Source organism: Bos indicus x Bos taurus, chromosome 19 (genome assembly GCF_003369695.1).
Source record: "Bos indicus x Bos taurus breed Angus x Brahman F1 hybrid chromosome 19, Bos_hybrid_MaternalHap_v2.0, whole genome shotgun sequence".
In the NCBI taxonomy this organism is placed as follows: domain Eukaryota; kingdom Metazoa; phylum Chordata; class Mammalia; order Artiodactyla; family Bovidae; genus Bos; species Bos indicus x Bos taurus.
In genome coordinates, this window is record NC_040094.1 from 45,659,284 (window position 1) to 45,676,511 (window position 17,228).

Below are 17,228 nucleotides of genomic sequence, written 5' to 3' on the forward strand. Positions count from 1 at the left end.
CTCCACGCCTCAATTTACCCATCTGTAAAGTGAACGTGGCATATAACATATAGCATCTCTTCCAGATCTGACATTTAATTTCCCATTCCACCAGAGTAAGCCTCCCCTGACGCTGACCAGCGGCACTCACCTCCCGTTGCTCAGCCAAAAACTCCCAGTCGGCCGCTGGAGACCGTGCTTCCGCCCCACGCCGCCTCACCGCCTGCGCCCGCCGTTCGGAAGGACCCCACAGGCGCCGCGGTCGCGTTTCTTCCCGGGAGGGCAGCCCTCTGCCTGTGGACCAGCTCGGAGGAATCCCGGCTGCGGACACAAGAACCTGAGAAGAGGAACTGAGGGTCCCCAAACCACGGTGTGGGCTGCTCCAAAGAAACCGAAGCCTGAGGAGGCGTGAATCTGATCAGGCGCCTCGGGGCCACCCTGACCGGGGGGCCTTCGGGGCGATCACGTGGGAGGCTGTTGTAGCAGTTGCTAGGCAACCACAGCTGCTGTGGTCTACGCTGAGCTGACTTCGTCCGGCAGTATCTGGGTATCCCCAAAGAAAGAAAGAAAGGAAACCGAGGCCCCGGCTGCTGGGGTGAAGGTCAAAGGGCAGGAGGATTAAGTGTTCTAGATTTTCAGTGACTGGGAAAGGCTCAGAACTAGGCCGGAGTCAGGACACCTGAGTTCAGTTCCTGGCCAGCCCACCCTACTTCTTGGTCTTTCGCTTACCCGTGTTAGGGTGGAGGGTTGGTTTTAGACCTCCTGCTTCCGTGTTGGGGCTTCCCTGGTGGCTCAGACGGTAAAGAATCTGCCTGCAGTGCTGGAGACCTGGGTCAGGAAAATGCCCTGGAGGAGGAAATGGCAACCCACTCCAGTATTCTTGCCTGGGAGATCCCAGGGACTGAAGAGTTTGGTGGGGATGATTTCGCCACGTGATCTTTAGCTAATAGCTCGGAGCAGCAGTAGTAAGGTTTAGAAGGGTCTCACAGCAGTAAATGCGGATCCAAGATTAAAACTCGTATAGGTGATCTCTCTATAGAACGAATTAATCAGCCTCAGATATGCGGAAGTTGCAGAAGTACATAGAACTAAAGAGGTTGCCCAAGTACCTAGAGATTTATGCTTCAGCCTTGCGCTGGACAGAGGGATTTGCAAACCGGAATCATTAAGCCCCTTCCTCTGTCGCGTCTGCTTGATTTCCTGCTCAATCATTGCATCTGGTTTCGGGTGGAAAGTATCTTTCCTCCTTAAAAGACATTTAAGGATGGGTGCTTCCCTGGTGGCTCAGATCGTAAAGAATCTGCCTGCAGTGTGGGAGACCCGGGTTGGATCCCTGGATGGGGAACATAACACTGGAGAAGGGAATGGCAACCCACTCCAGTATTCTTGCCTGGAGAATTCCATGGACAGAGCCGCCTTCAGTTCAGTTAAGTGCAGTCGCTCAGTCGTGTCCGACTCTTTGCGACCCCACGAACCGCAGCACGTCAGGCTTCCCTGTCCAACACCAACTCCTGGAGTCCACCCAAACCCATGTCCATCGAGTCGATGATACCATCCAAGAGCTGCCTGGTGGGCTACAATCCATGAGGTCGCAGCTGTGACAGGACAGAACGACTAATGCTTAACTTAGCAATGGGTGAATTTTTATCCCTGGGCTCAAGAATAGCTTACAGTAGTTCTGATTTTGTGAGGGCCTCTATTGCAACTTGTATATAGTGAGTCTTTGTGGAAATGTGAAGGAACTAAATTCTGAAATCGAAATGCTTCCTCAGCCAAAGCACCAATACTAAAATATTTTTAGAGACAGAATAAAAAAGAATGAAAAATTGCTATTTAAAACAATATGGATGGACCTAGAGGGTGTTATGCTAAGGTGTTATAGGGTATTACAGGGTATTTTAAGACAGAGAAAGTTAAATACTGCATGATTTCACTTATATGTGAAATCTAAAAAACAAAACAAGGAAAACAGAAAGATTCACAGATACTGAGAACACACTGGTGGTTGCTACAGGGGAAGGTAGCGGGGAGGAATGGATGAAATAGATTAAGAGGCACAAACTTCCAGCCATAAGATATATTGTTATGAGAATGTAACATACAAAATAGGGAATAAGTCAATAATATTGTAATAACTCTTAAATTATGACAGATGGTAACTAAACATTGTGGTGATCATCTGGTAATGTATATAAATGTTGAATTACTGTGTTGTACACCTGAAACTAATATAACATTTAATGTCAATTAAATTCCAATTAAAAAATATTTTCAGAGGCAGAGAACAAAATTAAGATAAGGCACTAAATTGAAAGTCAAGACTGTTTTCGGCGACAACAAATCTTAAGTAAGACCTCACTGTGTGACTCAGCTCCCCTCTGTAAAACAGAGAACTAGATTTTTTTAACACACCCCAAGATAAGTGACTAGATGTCCAGAGTGCTTTGGGGTCGTTTTGTTGGCTGGCAAAGAATCCAGATGCAAACGCCCACTACCCCCCCTATCCCTGATATTCGTCTTCTGTTTGACATTCATTTCCTTTGCCTTCCTAGGCAGGGGCCATGAAAAGGAATGACGTCATCAACTTCAAGGCTTTGGAGAAAGAGCTGCAGGCTGCACTCATTGCTGATGAGAAGTACAAACGGGAGAATGCTGCCAAGTTACGGGCAGTGGAACAGAAGGTAGCTTCCTATGAGGAATTCAGGTCAGCTTAATGCCATTTTTCTCAGGCTCTCCTGTTCTGGTTTACTATAGTGGATAAAAGCATGCACCTGGCCTCAGACCATTCTGGGCTCAGTCTTAGCCCTACCTTCTGCTACCTGTGTGCTGCTGCTGCTGCTAAGTCACTTCAGTCATGTCCGACTCTGTGCGACCCCATAGACGGCAGCCCACCAGGCTCCCCCGTCCCTGGGATTCTCCAGGCAAGAACACTGGAGTGGGTTGCCATTTCCTTCTCCAACGCATGAAAGTGAAAAGTGAAAGTGAAGTTGCTCAGTTGCGCCCAACCCTCAGCGACCCCATGGACTGCAGCCTACCAGGCTCCTCTGTCCATGGGATTTTCCAGGCAGGAGTACTGGAGTGGGGTGCCATTGCCTTCTCTGGCTACCTGTGTGATCTTATGCAAATTATTTTCCCTATCTGAGCCACTATTCCTCATCTGTAAGAGAGTGTAACTATTGTCATGATTAAACGTTATTGCACATAAGATTCTGAGCACGATACCTAACACATGGGAAGTGCTCAAAAGTTATCAGTTACTTTTGCTGTTATTTTTCTCATATGGGCTTGCCAACAGATCCAGCCTGTTTCATGCAGAGTCCAGCCACCTCATACTTACAGGCAGCATAAAGTCCATCCCCTAATCTCTGGCCTTTGCCCATAGGGGTATCGTCCTTGCATCACATCTGAAGCCGCTGGAACAGAAGGACAAGATGGGAGGAAAGAGGCCTGTGCCCTGGAACTGTCACACTAGTCAGGGAAGGCCCTTCCAGGATGAAAGCAATGAACTCTCCCTGGTAGGTGAGGCCCAGCAGGAATCTCTGCCCTCAGCCTCCCATCCTATCTTACAACACATAGGTTTTCCTTGTGTCTCATGTAAAGCCAACGGAAACAACCTTCTGTCTCCAGTTCCAGAAAGAAAAGCAACCGGTGGGTGATGAAGCCCACACCTGCCAGATCAAGTCAGAAAGGTGTACTTGGCAGGCCCCTGTCCATCAGCCCTTGGCTTGCATTCCCAGATCACATTTGGGGTGCCCTGCCTTGGGTTATATGGTAGAGAATCTGATCCTCTTGCAGGGTTGGGAAGGAGATACAGCCTGTCAAACCCTGAACACTTGAGTTCTTTTTTTTCCTCCTGAAGTTTCCAAATACCTCCCACCCCCACCCTGCTCAGAGTGAAGTCTGACTTACACTTGTAGAACAGGGCTATGTCCACACTCATCAGTAGGAAAGTCCTGGTACAGCTGAGAATCTCACATCATGGCCTGCATTTTTTCCTCTTGGGATCCTCCCTCCCCATCCCATCCCCTGTTCCTTCATCTGAAAATGAGGCCCACAGGGACTGCGGCCTTGCCAGTGCTCAGAGACCAATACCAGAACTGAAAACCCATGGGTTCCCCTTGCTGTCACAGAGCAGTTGGAAGAGCTCTGCACTCTCTTTCCCTTCCTTTGTGACCCAGGAGAAAACGCTCTTCCAGCCTGAGACCTCAGCCGAGTTCTACCGTGACTGGCGGCGACACTTGCGCAGCGGGCCAGAGCGCTATGAGGCCCTGCTGCAGCTCGGGGGCCCGAAGCTGGGCCGCCTCTTCCAGATGGACGTGGGGTTTGGACTTCTAGGGGAGATGCTGGTGGCGCTGGCTGATCACGTGAGGCCTGCTGATTGCCGGGCGGTGCTGGGGATCCTGCACAGCCTGGCCAGCACTGGGCGCTTCACCCTGAACCTGAGCCTGATGAGCCGTGCAGAGAGAGAGAGCTGCAGAGCCTTGTTTCAGAAGTTGCAGGCCATGGGCACCCCCAGCTCGGAGGGGCAGGGTCTGGGGGAGCAGCCGGGTGGGCTTCAGGAGGAGGAGGGTCTGCTGCAAGAGCTGCTGATGCTATACCACGTGGACTGATGGGACCATTTACCTTCAGAGGCCCCCACTGGTCATCAGAGGCATTTTTTGATGGTCTTGGGGGCTCTGCAGGACTCTAATCAGAAACCCACACTGGATTCCCTTTTGGATTTAGAATTTTCACAACCAAAGCAGGAACTGAATTTTCACTTTTCCCCCAGCCCCTTGGGGGCTTCATATTCTGAACTTTGTAGATCTACAGGATGGTCAAGGGCCAAGCTGAAAGACTTTTGCTTTCCACCCTTAGAGCCTGCCAGTCTGCTAGCCCATGGCCCTGAGATATGGGTGAGCACCCAACCAAACACTGGTACCACCATTGCAGCCTCCACTCAAAACAAGGAAAAACCAAAATTGTTAATCCTCCATGGTTAACAAATACTGATCTCCATAGTTCTTTTTTTTTAAATTGATTTTTATTGGAGTATAGTTGCCTTACAATGTTTTTAGTTTCTTCTGTATAGCAAAGTGAATCACCTATATATATATATATATATATATATATATATATATATATATGTATTAGATTTCCTTCCCATTTAGGTGACCACAGAGCATTGAGTAGAGTTACCTGTGGTATACAGTAGATTCTCATTAGTTATCTATTTTATACATAGTAGTCTACATATGGTCAATCCCAATCTCCCAGTTCATCCTCCATAGCCCTTAAACAAGAGTATTCATCACCAGAAACCAATGAATGGACATTTAGTCAATAAATGATCAAATGCTACCTCATTTGAAGTGGAATATTTTTCTCCAGGGGCTGAGTTCCCATGCAGGTTGGGCCTGAGAAAGCCCCAAGCCTTCAGCTCAGGCCTGGCCAGCCTCCAGGTATCTTCAGATGGCCCAATGTGCAGGTGGGAGGGTTTCCTTCAACTCTCAGATTAACCAAAGGGAAGACCTTTCCACCAGGCAGGCAGGCAGGGCAGAGCCTGAAGCAGAAGGGCAGAGATTTTCCCGAACTTGTACCTGGGCCCTTGTTTCTTCTCCTGGCTTCCCCTGACCCAGTGTTCTAGAATGCTAGAGTTCTAGAAAGGGGAGAGGGAGCCAGATTCTAGAATGGTTTTCTCCTCAAGATCACATCTGGAACATGAGAAGGGCATCTTGTATGTTAACTAGGAATCAACTGCCTTGCCTATGGCAGCTTCCTCTGCAGACTGTTGCTTCTTTTCCTGGCTGCTTAATCCTTTCCTCATATAGATGCCTCCTCCCAGCAGTGATTGCTAGAAGCCCCATAGGCCTTTAGTGCCTCGGGTTTGCCCCACCCGCTCTGACCCTTCCCTTGCACAGGCATGAACCTGGCCCACACCACTGTGCTCCTGTGGGCGTGGGGGAGCCTCCAGGCCTTTGAAATAGTGGAGAAAGAGAACATCTTTCAGAGGACCCCCTGCCCGGCTTTCCTGATGTTTGACAACGCGGCCTACCTGACCGACATGAGCTTCGAGCTCCCCTGCCCCTGCAAGCCGGAGGAGGTGTCCGCTGTCGTCTGGTACTATCAGAAGCACCTGGGCAGCAGCCACACCAAAGTGCTGACGGACTTTGATGGGCGGGTGCTGACGGAGGCCGCCCAGGTGCGCGTGGGCAGCGACATGCTGGTCCGCTTCAGCATCCGCATGTTCAGCCTCTTAGTCTTCCGGGCGCAGCCGGAGGACTCCGGCTTGTATTTTTGCGGCACCCGCAAGGGAGACTACTTTTACGCCTACGACGTGGACATCCAGAGCAGTGAGGGGATGGTGGCTACCTTCAAGGACCAGGGCCAGGAACCCTTGGAAGACGAGTACCACGGGAGCCTCCGCGTCTTCACCACCTTCTGGGAGTGGACCCCCTGCGACCGCTGCGGGGTGCGCGGGGAGCAGTGGCGTATCGGTCTGTGCTACCTGCAGAGCCCGGACCTCTCTCCTCGCTACCGCAAGATACTGCCCAACGTGGTGTCTTGCGGTTCGAGAGCTGTGCCCAGGCAGCTCCGGGCCAAGGCCAGCGACCACAACCCTGAGCTGCTGGTTCGGAGCTGCCTGATGCCCTGCGAGAAGAAGAAGGTCCAGGAGGGCGTGATGGCCATCTTCAACTATGTGTCCAAAGTGGGCAGCCGGCCCTGGTTGCCTCAGGTGCCCATTCAGTTCCACCAGCAGAGGCTGGGCCATGGACTCATCATCTCCTGCCCTGGGGCCCGGCCAGAGCACGCCGTGGCCTGGGACAAGGACCACCAGTACCTCTACCGCACGCAGTACCTGAAGGGCGTCAATGGGTCCATGAGGGTGTTCATCGACCACGGCAACCATCTTCACATCCGCTTCACCCAGCTGGAAGACCGGGGCATCTACTATTGCTGGCGGCAGGGCGAGCGCATTGCTGGGTTCCGACTGGGCGTGACATCTCCAGGTCGCTACCCGGTCTCCTTCTCCGACCCCGAGACTCGGGCCGCCCTGGGGCTCATTCTGATAGGCTACATGCTCATCACGGTCATCTTTATCAGCATTCACCTTTGTCGTTGCTGCTGTTACTTATTCCGTTTTTGTCCCAACTTCTCCCCCAGGCTCTTTCGCCCCCAGCTCTGAAGACCAGCTGTGCTCAAATGTGTTTGTTAAATGGTACCAGATGCCTCTGGTTGGGGGCGAGGCATGCGAACCTGCCCCCCATTTTCGTGAGCAAGTCTGGAACCTCATCTGGGAAGCAGGGAAGCCTAAGCAGGTGGGAGATGGGGAACTGAGTCCAGGATGGAAGTAGTCGGAGTGCACGTGACGTGTCTTCTGACTTCATGCTTAGAGAAGGAAGAAGGTAACCTAATATTTATCTGCTATCTGGTGTTGACTGTGTTTGATGTGCTTTATTTTCTTGCCTTAGTGGATTGCCAAGTGGGTGCTGTTTGAACTGAAGGTAGCAGAGAGAGGAAGAAAAGAGTTGGGGTACCTAGTATATCCTCTTTGTCTTCTTTCCCAGCCTCATCCCAGGACCAGCAGGTAGAAATGGTGAGTTTGGGAATAAAGGTAGAGACCAGGACAGGAGAAATGGGTGAGGAAAGTGGAGAGTGAATTCAGGGCTTTCCTGAGAGATGGCACCCAGCCTGGGGCTGGAGGTGAGAAGAGGAGCCAGAAGCAAAGGCAGTGGGTGCATGGGGCACCAGGGCTGGAGAGCAGAGCAGGGTTGGAGGTGGGATTTGTCATGTGGCCATTTCTGGGGGTGCTGGGGGCCCCAAGATGATCAGTGATAAGAAGCAAGTTGTGTCTTGCCTGAGGCTGCTTCCTGTCCTCTGCTCCAGCCTCAGCCTCCGCTGAACAGATCAGAGTCCACTCTGGGGAAGGCCACAGCAGTTGTCTTTATTTGTTGCATTTATGTCAGTGACTAAAGCCCGCAGCAATGCCCCAAAGGTTAGCAGCAGTGGGTGGCAGGAGGGAATGGGGGAAGGGTATGCAGTTAAGTCCCTCTGACTTGGACGGAGATGGGGACCCTGGAGTGGGCTTCAGAGCCCCACTTGTGGGCACTGATCATCTCATGCCCACTAGTCTCCCTGTGAACAGCAGAACAGGTACTCAGGGTGAAAGTGTCTGCCCCAAGCTTTCCTGCCTCCAGGCTGCGGGAACACAAACCAGTGTCTTTACTCTGCATGGGCCTCAGGTTCCAAATCATAAAATAAAGTGCTACCTAAAACATGGGGAGGTGGGTATGTTTTGTATTTGACTAAGAGGGGACTACAGGGGCCTTGGTTTAGGGAAGAGCAGTGATCACTGTGGGGAGAGGAGGTTGGGTGGCAACAGAGGCTTCGCCTAGCAGTGTTTCCTGGGTCAGGTGGCAGTTGCAGGGGCTCACAGGCCTGGATGGACAAGGTTTACAAAGCAAGGAAAGGGCCTTGAGGGCTGGGACAAAGCAGGCCCCACTCCCATGAACAGCAGCCTCTTCCTTTCCTGTGTCAGCATCTTCAAGAGGATAAGTCACTTTCTTGATTCCCACGACCCAAAGGCCAAGTGTAACTGCTCACCCACGACCCCAACTCTGATGTCTAGCATCATCCCAAGCGCTGCCCCCACCATCTCTACCTGCTCACTCCAGCCTGTATTGGAGTCCTCCTGGGCTTGACCTCTCTGTACCCACAGCAATGGGCAAGGCCCCCTTCTACTCCCTCCCAGCACCCCTTTCCTCTGCACTTACACTATACTTCCCCCAAGCACAGAGAATCAAGCTCACACGGGCCCACGGCATGCCCATGTGGCAGCTCAGTGGGCCTGAGACACTCGACGCATCGCTCAGGAGGCCCCTCTGCGATCTGAGCAGGCCAGGAATTCTGTCTGCTGACTCTCCCAGTTGGCAGGATAGCCCCACCTACCCTCAGACTGGTCAGAGTCAGTCTAGAAGAATAAGCCTCTGGCCAAGGCCACCTTGCCTCGGGGACTTCCTCTGCTTGTCTCAGACTCTCAGTTTTCCTCTAGCAGCTCAAGGAAACTCGAAGGCCCCATTCTGGAGGCCCCAGACACCTCCAGCTCTGGCAACAGTTGCCATGACAACAGAAGTTCGGGATACGGAGGGCAGGGTGATTTATGAGGTCTCTCTGCCCTCCCTGCTTTCTCTCCTCCCTCCCAATTCTAGCCCAAGCTGCTGGCCATGCCCCTCCAGGCCACCCTTTGGGGTGAGTGCCCTGTTAGTGTTGCTGGGTGTAGGGTGGGTGCTGTCTGACAGGCTTAATGCTGCTGGAGCCTAGGGTGGCAAGCTGGCATAGAGATGGAGCAGGAAGAGGAGCAACTGGATTGGGTGGGAACTCAATTCTGGGGAAATTAACTAGCAGATGAAGGGACAGCTACCCTGACTCCTGCTGCAGATGCCTCACACGGTGGGGCAGTGACCGCCAGATGAGTCCTGCTCACATCACATCCTTGTGCTCCTGCTTGGACTCCTTAATGACCTGAAGGGGACACAGAAGGTGCCACAGTTAGGAGCTCACACAGACTCCAGGTCCACCACGGTTAGGCAATGTGACCTGGGACAAGTTCCCAGCCTTCCAACTTTTCTATGATAGTAACCGGAACGCCGCCACGCGGCAGTCAGAGGGGGAAACGAGCTAATCCTGTCAAACATCTAGCAAACATCTGCCTGGCACATGCTGAGCTGCCGTTGTAAGCTTAGCTAGTTTTGTTGCTGGTATGGTGGGGAGGGGATATGCCCAATCTCCTCTTCCCATTCTTCTGCCAGGTCCCTTTCACCAAGCTGAAAGTTGAAAGTTGGGAGTGAAAGTTACTAATTTTCTTTCTCTCTCCCCCAGGCCTGTGGGGGCATCTGAGTCTGAGGGTGAGAAAGGGAGAAAGAAAGCGAATCAGGACCCTGTCCCATGGCCTAAGCATCTAGGCTGCCCTTAGTGTAGGGACTGGGGAATGGAATTATATCCGGGCTCCTTCCCCTCTTCCAGAGCCTCCCAGAGGAACTCTTGGGAGGTATGGAGAACCTTCTATATGCCAGTCTAGGCTTTCTCCTGGAGCCTTCTGGGACCAGAATCTTGGGCCTGCCCTCCTCACCTCTCCATCCCGCATCTCCACGGTCTTCACCACAATGTTCCTCTTGAGGTGGCCTTCTGACACGGACTTGGTGTCCAGGCTGGTTTCTGCAGACATGAGGAGAGGAGGCCTCCATAGGTTCTCAGAGCCCTAGACATCCTCTCCCACCCTTGGTTTCTCCCTGAGACCCCTAATCGTGAGTACAAAAGCCAATCCAACCAGAGAAGTCCTAGGCTCTCCCAGAGGGGCTGGCAACCTCCTGAGTCCCCACGGTGCCAAGCAAGCCCTCACTGCCCTGCTTGCTGTTTTGGCCTGGCTGCATTTCAGCCCCTCTGCAGTCCCTCACCTGGCCCCTGGCTCCCTGGCAACCCAGCATCATGCCAAGGAAAGAGCATGTGGTTATTGAAGTCAGGCAGGCCAGAGCTTGAGTCCCAGTTCAGCCACACGACTCTGGGTAAGTTAATTTACCTCTTCCAAACTCAGTGTCCTCATCTACAAAATGGGGATGCTGCTGCCTACTTCTCTAGGTAGAAGTAGTGAGTCAGTTAACTGAAATAATGTGTTTAAAACAATGGGCACGGATTCATGTTCTATACGCATGGGTCCCTCTCCCATCCCTCTTCCCTTTTCCTGCTTCTCTCTGCCACTTCTCTAGGACCCTTTTCTGTCTGGCATGTGGCAGTATTGCCTCTACCTGGCCTGCTGGTTAACTCTTCTGATACTGAACTAAGCCCTAGGACATGCATAGCTAGTGTTCCTATATTTCTAGTCCAGAAGAATTATATTTTCCCTCAGCTGAGAATTGAGGGCCACATACAAGTAAGAAGTAATTTATTCCCCCCTGCAGAGAGAAAAATATAATATGTCACACTCACTAATGTTTACTATTAAGAGCAGGGGACATAAAACTTTATTCACTCCAAGAGCAGCAATCTAGAGGGAAATAATCCTCTGGGCTGAATCAGCCCTGAGCTGAACAACCGAGGCTCAGGGAAAGAGGAATCAGGCCAAGAGCCTGGCCGCCAGGCACCGTGAGACTCTAGGGGCCCTCCCGGTGATGGGAAGAGGTGAGGCAGAAGCTGGTGTTTGCTCAGAGGCCCAGAGCATCTCAGCTGAGTGCCTGAGGACTTAGCACCTTGAACACCGGCCAACTCTACTACTTTAATGTACATTTACCCTGTGCCAGGTCCTGGACTGGGTGCTGAGATTGCTGGGGAAATGACATAGGGTTGGCCCTTTAGGGAAACCTGGGAGGAGAGAGCTCAAGAAGATGGGGAGAGTGGGCTTGGTGAGCTTGCTCCCTATCAAGCTGAGAAAAGCACCATGTCTAAAAGGCAGGCAGCTAACCGAGAGCCGGCGGGGCTCCATCTACAACCTGGTGAGCCTGAATTGGTATAACTTGTATTGTGAGGCTTTTGAGATGTCTTGTGACCTTGTGACTTTCCCCTTCTTTGGTGCTTTTGCCCCCTGTAGTGACAAGCAGTTAAAAAAACACACAAACATCAAACACTCAGCTGGACAGGGATCTGCAGACAGGAGAGAGGTTAAGACCCTCACTCAGTTCTGCAGTGGAATGGGGAGTGGGCATGGGAGGAGGGACAAAGGGCAGAGCAGGACAGGAGTGGCTGCAAGCCCCACCTGGAATGCTCTGGGATGGTGTGTTCTGACTGGAAGTTGTGCCGTGAATAATGAAGGTCCCCACAGAGAGCATTGGGCCCCTCTGCCCTGGTCCTCGGCCTCAGACCAGAAGAGCAACCCACAGGCCTAGGGGAGGGGGCGGGAATCCAACACTCTGCCCACAAAACCCTGTTCTACTGACCTCGGATCTGCAGGTTGGAGAAGGTCTGCACAGGAATGGTGATGCTGAAAGACAGCAGAAGGAGAGGGGTAACCAGCCTGCCAGAGGACATTCCCAGGCCAGATTCTGGTCCAGGGTCGTCATGATAGCTTCGAGGCCCTTTTCCTTGCCAGGAAAGGCAAACCCCCATCTCTTAGCTTCTCCAGCAGCCAGTGCTCTGAGGATGACTGCAGGGAGGGGAGAGCAATGAAGAGAGTTCCCAGGAGGCAGAGGAGATTGGTCAGCAGAAAAGAAGTCCAGTCTTTGTTGGGAGGGTGGGGAGTGAGCCTTTTAGTTTGGAAGATAACCCAAGTCCTTACCCTAGGATCTGATCAACATGGGCTGAATTGAATCCATCCATTCATTCATCAGGCATTTATGAATACCAACTGTGTTTTGGGTGAGCACTGTGCTGGGCGCTGGGATAGGAGGGGGCTGGTCACGAGGCTGAGTAAGACAGTCCCTGATGGGGCTTCCCAGGTGGCGCAGTGGTAAAGAACACACCTGCCAAAGCAGGAGACATAAGAGACGTGGGTTCTATCCCTGGGTCGGGAAGACCCGCTGGAGAAGGAAATGGCAACTCACTCCAGTATTCTTGCCTGGGAAATCCCATAGACATAGGAACCTGACGGGCTAACATCTATGGGAGTCGCAAAGAGGTGGACATGTCCGAGCACACATGCACGCATGAAGGGAGCAAGGCGACTCTGGGGCGGGGCAGTAGGGCAGGCGGCCTGTCTGGGCTCACCGGTTCTCCTCGCCCTCTAGCAGCTTCCTGTAGGTGGCGATCTCGATGTCCAGGGCCAGTTTGACGTTGAGCAGATCCTGGTATTCCTGCAGGTGGCGCGCCATCTCGTCCTTGAGGCTCTGCCCCTCTTCCTCCAGCCGGGCCAGCGCCTCCTGGTAACTCGCCGCCTCCCGCGCGTGGCGCTCCTCTTGCTCGCGCATCTGCCGCTCCAGGGACTCGTTCTGTGGGTGGAGCCGGACCGTTCCCCGAGACCCCGCCCCAAGTAACTTTTCAGAGCTCCGCCCCAGACGGTCCTTCAGCATCTGCTAGGGCTGTAGGTCCCAGGTCCCCGGCTCGCTCACCCCGTACCCCTCCTCCGCCTGCGGCCCCGCCTGTGCTCACCGTGCCGCGCAAGGACTCCAGGTCGCAGGTCAAGGCCTGCAGCTGCCGCCGGTAGTCGTTGGCCTCATGCTTGGCCTGGCGGAGCAGCTCCGCGTTGCGGGCGGCGGCGTCGTTGAGGTCCGCAAACTAGATGAGGAGAGGGCTTTATGCTGGAGGGCGGTCTGGGGCCGCATATCGCGGGAGCTTAGTGGGCCCCGGGGGTTGGTACGCAGTCTGGAGGATCAGGGAGATGGGCCGGACAGTAGGGTTGTTTTCCAGCCCACCCCACGCCATTGGCACTGGGTGGGATTATTCACAGTCACCCGTGGCCCATGGACACAGACACTGCCACTTCTCTAGCATCTAGCTCAGTGCCTGATGAGGGAACGCATGAATGAGCAGAGGGTGTCACAGAGCCCAGACTCTCCAGTAGCTCCATCCTCGGGACTGAATCCTGTCCTCCTCGGTCACACACAGGGAGCTCTGGTGAGCAGAGACCAGGTCCTAATAACCCTCTCTCCCCCAGCCTGCACTGAATCCCTCATGGCTCCATCACGCCTTAACCTGCTCAGAACCATCACTGACTTCTGCCACTTACACTCCTCAGCTCCATGCCCTGGGCCAGGATCTCTGGGCCCCCACTCTTCTGTACTTTATGGCCTCTACTCAGGCTGTGTCCTGCATGCCCTTCCTGAATGCCCTTTCTCTCTTCTCTTTATGTTCATAGGCTGCCAGTCCCGCCTGGCTCCACTGCCTCCCATGAAATCCGTCCTGCTCCCACATTGCGTGTAAACCCTGCCCTGCTGTGTTCTTCATAGACATCAGACTGAGTGACATCACATCTCCCTGGTCAGATGTGTCTCTGTATGCTGGGCAGAGCTTGGCATGCAGCAGATGCTCAATAACCCAGGATGCAGATGGCAGAAGCATCAAGAATGTGGGCTTGGGACTTCCTTGGCAGTCCAGTGGTTAAAGCCCCACCCTTCGAATGCGGGAGGCATGGGTTTGATCCCTGGTCAAGGAACTAACATCCCACATGCTTCGAGGCATGACCAAAAAAGCCCCCCAGATAAACAGTTAAAAAAAAAGAATACAGGCTCTTAAGTGAGACAGCTAGGGTTAGAAATCCAGCTCTATTGCTTAGGAGCTGTGTGAGTTTGGTCAAATTGGTTAATCTCTCTGGACTTTAGTTCTGTCATCTATCAAAGAACAGTACCTACTTCATGGTAAGATAATCCTTGCAAAGCATAGGGCCTAAACACAAGAGTGTTGGCTAGTAGTCAATAGCAACAGATACTAATAAGTACTTATTGGAAGTAATACTGCCTGTATGACCCTGGGCAAGTCGCCTCACTTCTTTGGTGAAGGTCAGTCACTCAAAGAGGATCCTCTCCCAGCTTCCTCCACCCTCCTTCCCTGATTCTTTTGTATGGAGCCAGGAGGGCTGCCTGGAGAAGGCAGGCTGGCCCAAAGTCAGGGCTACCTTGGACCGGTACCACTCCTCCGCCTCATGCATGTTGCTGGATGCCACTGCCTCATACTGTGTGCGGATCTCTCTCAGGGCCGCTGTGAGGTCAGGCTTGGCTACATCCATCTCCACGTGGACCTGCTGCTGGGCCAGCTGCTCCTGGAGCTCCCGCACCTCCTGGCCAGGGTGAGAGAAGAGTTGCCAGGCCTCAGGGACCAGCTGCAACTGGGGCTTCCCCCTAGCATCATGCCCTCTTCTTTCTGCCCCTTGGACACGAACATTGGCTAGGGGAGATGGGATGCTCCTAGTTGGAGGAAATGGTGTTGTCCAGGATAAGGGAAGAAGGGGGTTAGTTTGGGGGCCCCAGGGTGTCCTCCTCCCAGGCCTGGAAGTCAGGAGCACTGGAAGCGTGTCTGTGTTCTCGTGAAAGAATGTCTGAGTCCTGTGGTGTGGATGTGCCTATGGGTTCCTGGGTTCCCTGAGCCCATGGATTCTGAATCTATTATCTGAAGTCAGAGCTCAGTGGGGTCTTTTTTTTTTTTTAATGTATGGCTGTCATTTCAATGGAAAGAGATGGCAGAGGGAGTGGAGTCATAGAGACCAACTGTGTGACCTTAGCACATTCTTTAACCTCTCTGGGCTTCGGGGTTCTCCTCTGTGAAAAGGAGATAACACTGGAACCACCCCTATCTCACAGGGCTGTAGTGAAGAAGAATGAGGCAACAGGGCCCACTTTAAGTGGAGTGTGTGTCGAGGTGCATCTTACCAGGGGCTGGGGGTGCTCTCTTATCTGTCTCTAGCTCTGCCTCCCTCAGTCTCTCTCTGCATCTCTTTCTCTGTCTCTCATTTTCTTTCTCTGTCAGTGTGTCCCTTTCTCCCTCTGAATATCTGTCTCTGTCTCCCCATCTCTTTCCCTCAGTTCCAGTCTCTGTGTTGGCCTTTTTTCCCCTTCTTCCCGATCTTACCTCCTCATGGATCTTCCTCAAGAACCGGATTTCCTCCTCCAGAGACTCAATCTTCCTCTCCAGATCCAGACGGGCCAGGGTGGCTTCATCTGCTTCCTGGAGCAGGGTGGGGCAAAGGGCCACTCTGACCCCAGACTCGTCCTGTCTGCTCCCTAGTCTAATCTGATCTCTCCTTTTGTGGCTGGTGGGGGGCAGGGAGAGCACGTTGCTCTGGAGGGCTGGGCTTAGGGACTGTGTTGGGTGGGCTGCCATCAACATTTTCTCCCTCCCCGATCCCTCCTCACCACCCTGACCTGTCGATAGGCAGCCAGGTTGTTCTCAGCCTCCAGCCTCTGGTTGGTTTCATCCTGGAGCCTGAGGTAGAGAGACACACTCCTGGGTCTGGGCTCTTCTGACGACTGTGGGGACCCCTCCCCTGATCTCCCTGCCAGAGAGATACTCTCCCACCCTCAGGACCAGAGGAGCAGAAGGAGGAGTGAGGGGCAGAAGTATTCTAGACAGAGCCTTGGCCAGAAGGATGAGCAGACAAGAGCCTGTGCTTTAAGTCATTACCAAGGTGCCTTATCAGGGTTGCTGCACCTGCTCCTGCTCACACAGGCGCTTCCACCAACCTATACTCATTCCTGCCATACACACACACACACACACACACGTCTTCTCACACTTGAAGTCACACACGCATACTCTGCCAGCTCGGCAAGGACCATGCCCCTGGCATTTCCTGTGACCTTCAGAAATGGGTTTATTAAGATCTCCACCTTACAGCTGTGCAAGTTGAAGCACCTTGACTAGGGTCGTAAGCTGGGGACAGGCAGAGTCACCTGTGTTCTGAAGCCAGGCTTACCTGCTGTCTCCACTATTGCCTGTATCCCAGCCCAGTCCTCCTGGTGCACCCCCATCTTCCCTTCCAATTCCTCCTCTAGACAGAGCTAAAAATAAGTGTATTCTCTGTGCACAGTCGCAAGGCCCCGCAGTGAATAAAACTCAGAGAGACTGCCCACTAGGATCCCTGACTGTCCGCTTTCCTCAGCGGGAAGGTGTTGACGGTACAGCGGCTCCCTGGCAGGTTTTTGGGAATCAGATCCCCGGAAACCAGACTCTGAGCCTCGTCCCAGGCCCTCCATCATCTGAGAACAAGGATCGCCCTCCCTCCTAAAGGCGGGAAACGGGAACAGGAAGGCAGAGCTCCGCCTGAGACCTGCAGGCGCCCCCTCCCGGGACTCAGTCCTCCCGGTTCAGGAGGCCCCTCTGTGGCTCCTCTCCTCACTTCTGCCTCAAGGTGCCCAGGTCCTGTGCCAGGTTGTCCCTCTCCACCTCGAGCCGGGCGCTGTTGGCAGTGAGTTGATCGAGCCGCAGGCGCAGCTCGCGCAGCTCCGCCTGGTAGACGTCGGCCAGCTTGGTGGGTTCCTTGGCCCGCAGCTGGTTGAGCTCGGCAGCCAGCGCCTTGTTCTGCTGCTCCAGGAAGCGCACCTTCTCAATGTAGCTGGCGAAGCGGTCATTGAGCTCCATCATCTCTGCCCTCTCGCTGGCCCGGGTCTCCTTGAAGCCGGAGTTGAGTGCCCCGGCCAGGGAGAAGTCCACCCGGGCTGGGAGTGGAGGCGGCATTCGAGCCAGGGACAGGCGGGTGCCGGGACCCAGGCGGCGGCCCCCCACCACCATCTCTGAGGAGGAGACATAGGAGCGGCGAGTGGCTGAGGTGACCCGTCTCCTCTCCATCCTGGCCTCACTCTGCCCGCTCCAGAGATGTGCAGGCTTTAAGGAGGAGGGGACCGGCCTGGCACGGC

General features: G+C 53.5%; 4 protein-coding genes across 9 annotated transcripts in view; 2 read left to right on the top strand and 2 right to left on the bottom strand.

Moving 5' to 3' along the window:
- The window catches only part of EFTUD2 (elongation factor Tu GTP binding domain containing 2), a 36,430-nt gene extending 36,193 nt beyond the window's left edge, over positions 1-237 (bottom strand). The window contains exon 1 of the mRNA XM_027517241.1: positions 131-237. The gene's annotated coding sequence lies outside the window, so the exon portion shown is untranslated. The remainder of the gene's footprint in view (positions 1-130) is intronic.
- Positions 238-258: 21 nt separating this feature from the next.
- CCDC103 (coiled-coil domain containing 103) lies at positions 259-5,324 on the top strand. Of its 4 annotated transcripts, none has more exons than XM_027517248.1 (4): positions 259-778; positions 2,532-2,683; positions 3,362-3,494; positions 4,158-5,324. In XM_027517248.1, exons 2-4 carry the CDS (start codon positions 2,541-2,543, stop codon positions 4,587-4,589), a joined length of 708 nt encoding a protein of 235 aa, XP_027373049.1. In that variant the 5' UTR covers positions 259-778; positions 2,532-2,540; the 3' UTR covers positions 4,590-5,324. The 4 variants fall into 4 exon arrangements, with proteins under 4 accessions (XP_027373049.1, XP_027373050.1, XP_027373051.1 ...); XM_027517249.1 differs by having other exon boundaries at positions 259-588; XM_027517250.1 differs by having other exon boundaries at positions 259-580.
- On the top strand, positions 4,763-7,177 carry FAM187A (family with sequence similarity 187 member A). The gene has a single exon (XM_027517247.1). It carries the CDS (start codon positions 5,882-5,884, stop codon positions 7,142-7,144), a length of 1,263 nt encoding a protein of 420 aa, XP_027373048.1. The 5' UTR covers positions 4,763-5,881; the 3' UTR covers positions 7,145-7,177.
- A 702-nt stretch (positions 7,178-7,879) lies between these two features.
- On the bottom strand, positions 7,880-17,189 carry GFAP (glial fibrillary acidic protein). 3 transcript variants are annotated; one of them, XM_027517244.1, is made up of 10 exons: positions 16,712-17,186; positions 15,738-15,798; positions 15,445-15,540; positions 14,495-14,656; positions 13,033-13,158; positions 12,652-12,872; positions 11,886-11,929; positions 11,414-11,533; positions 10,088-10,173; positions 7,880-9,480 (listed from the first exon to the last, which is right to left on the bottom strand). In XM_027517244.1, the coding sequence occupies exons 1-10, from the start codon at positions 17,158-17,160 to the stop codon at positions 9,439-9,441; spliced, it is 1,407 nt and encodes a 468-aa protein (XP_027373045.1). In that variant the 5' UTR covers positions 17,161-17,186; the 3' UTR covers positions 7,880-9,438. The 3 variants fall into 3 exon arrangements, with proteins under 3 accessions (XP_027373045.1, XP_027373046.1, XP_027373047.1); XM_027517245.1 differs by lacking the exon at positions 15,445-15,540 and having other exon boundaries at positions 16,712-17,189; XM_027517246.1 differs by lacking the exon at positions 11,414-11,533 and having other exon boundaries at positions 16,712-17,184.
- Positions 17,190-17,228: the final 39 nt, after the last annotated feature.

Excerpts from the sequence above, each read along its gene's own strand:
- CCDC103 (XM_027517248.1), top strand. The coding sequence starts at position 2,541 with ATGAAAAGGAATGACGTCATCAACTTCAAGGCTTTGGAGAAAGAGCTG. Across the intron at positions 2,684-3,361 it reads GCTTCCTATGAGGAATTCAG|GGGTATCGTCCTTGCATCAC; the intron begins GTCAGCTTAATG and ends CTTTGCCCATAG. Across the intron at positions 3,495-4,157 it reads AAAGCAATGAACTCTCCCTG|GAGAAAACGCTCTTCCAGCC; the intron begins GTAGGTGAGGCC and ends TTTGTGACCCAG.
- FAM187A (XM_027517247.1), top strand. The coding sequence starts at position 5,882 with ATGAACCTGGCCCACACCACTGTGCTCCTGTGGGCGTGGGGGAGCCTC.
- GFAP (XM_027517244.1), bottom strand. The coding sequence starts at position 17,160 with ATGGAGAGGAGACGGGTCACCTCAGCCACTCGCCGCTCCTATGTCTCC. Across the intron at positions 15,799-16,711 it reads CTGGGCACCTTGAGGCAGAA|GCTCCAGGATGAAACCAACC; the intron begins GTGAGGAGAGGA and ends TCTCTACCTCAG. Across the intron at positions 14,657-15,444 it reads TGAGGAAGATCCATGAGGAG|GAGGTGCGGGAGCTCCAGGA; the intron begins GTAAGATCGGGA and ends CACCCTGGCCAG.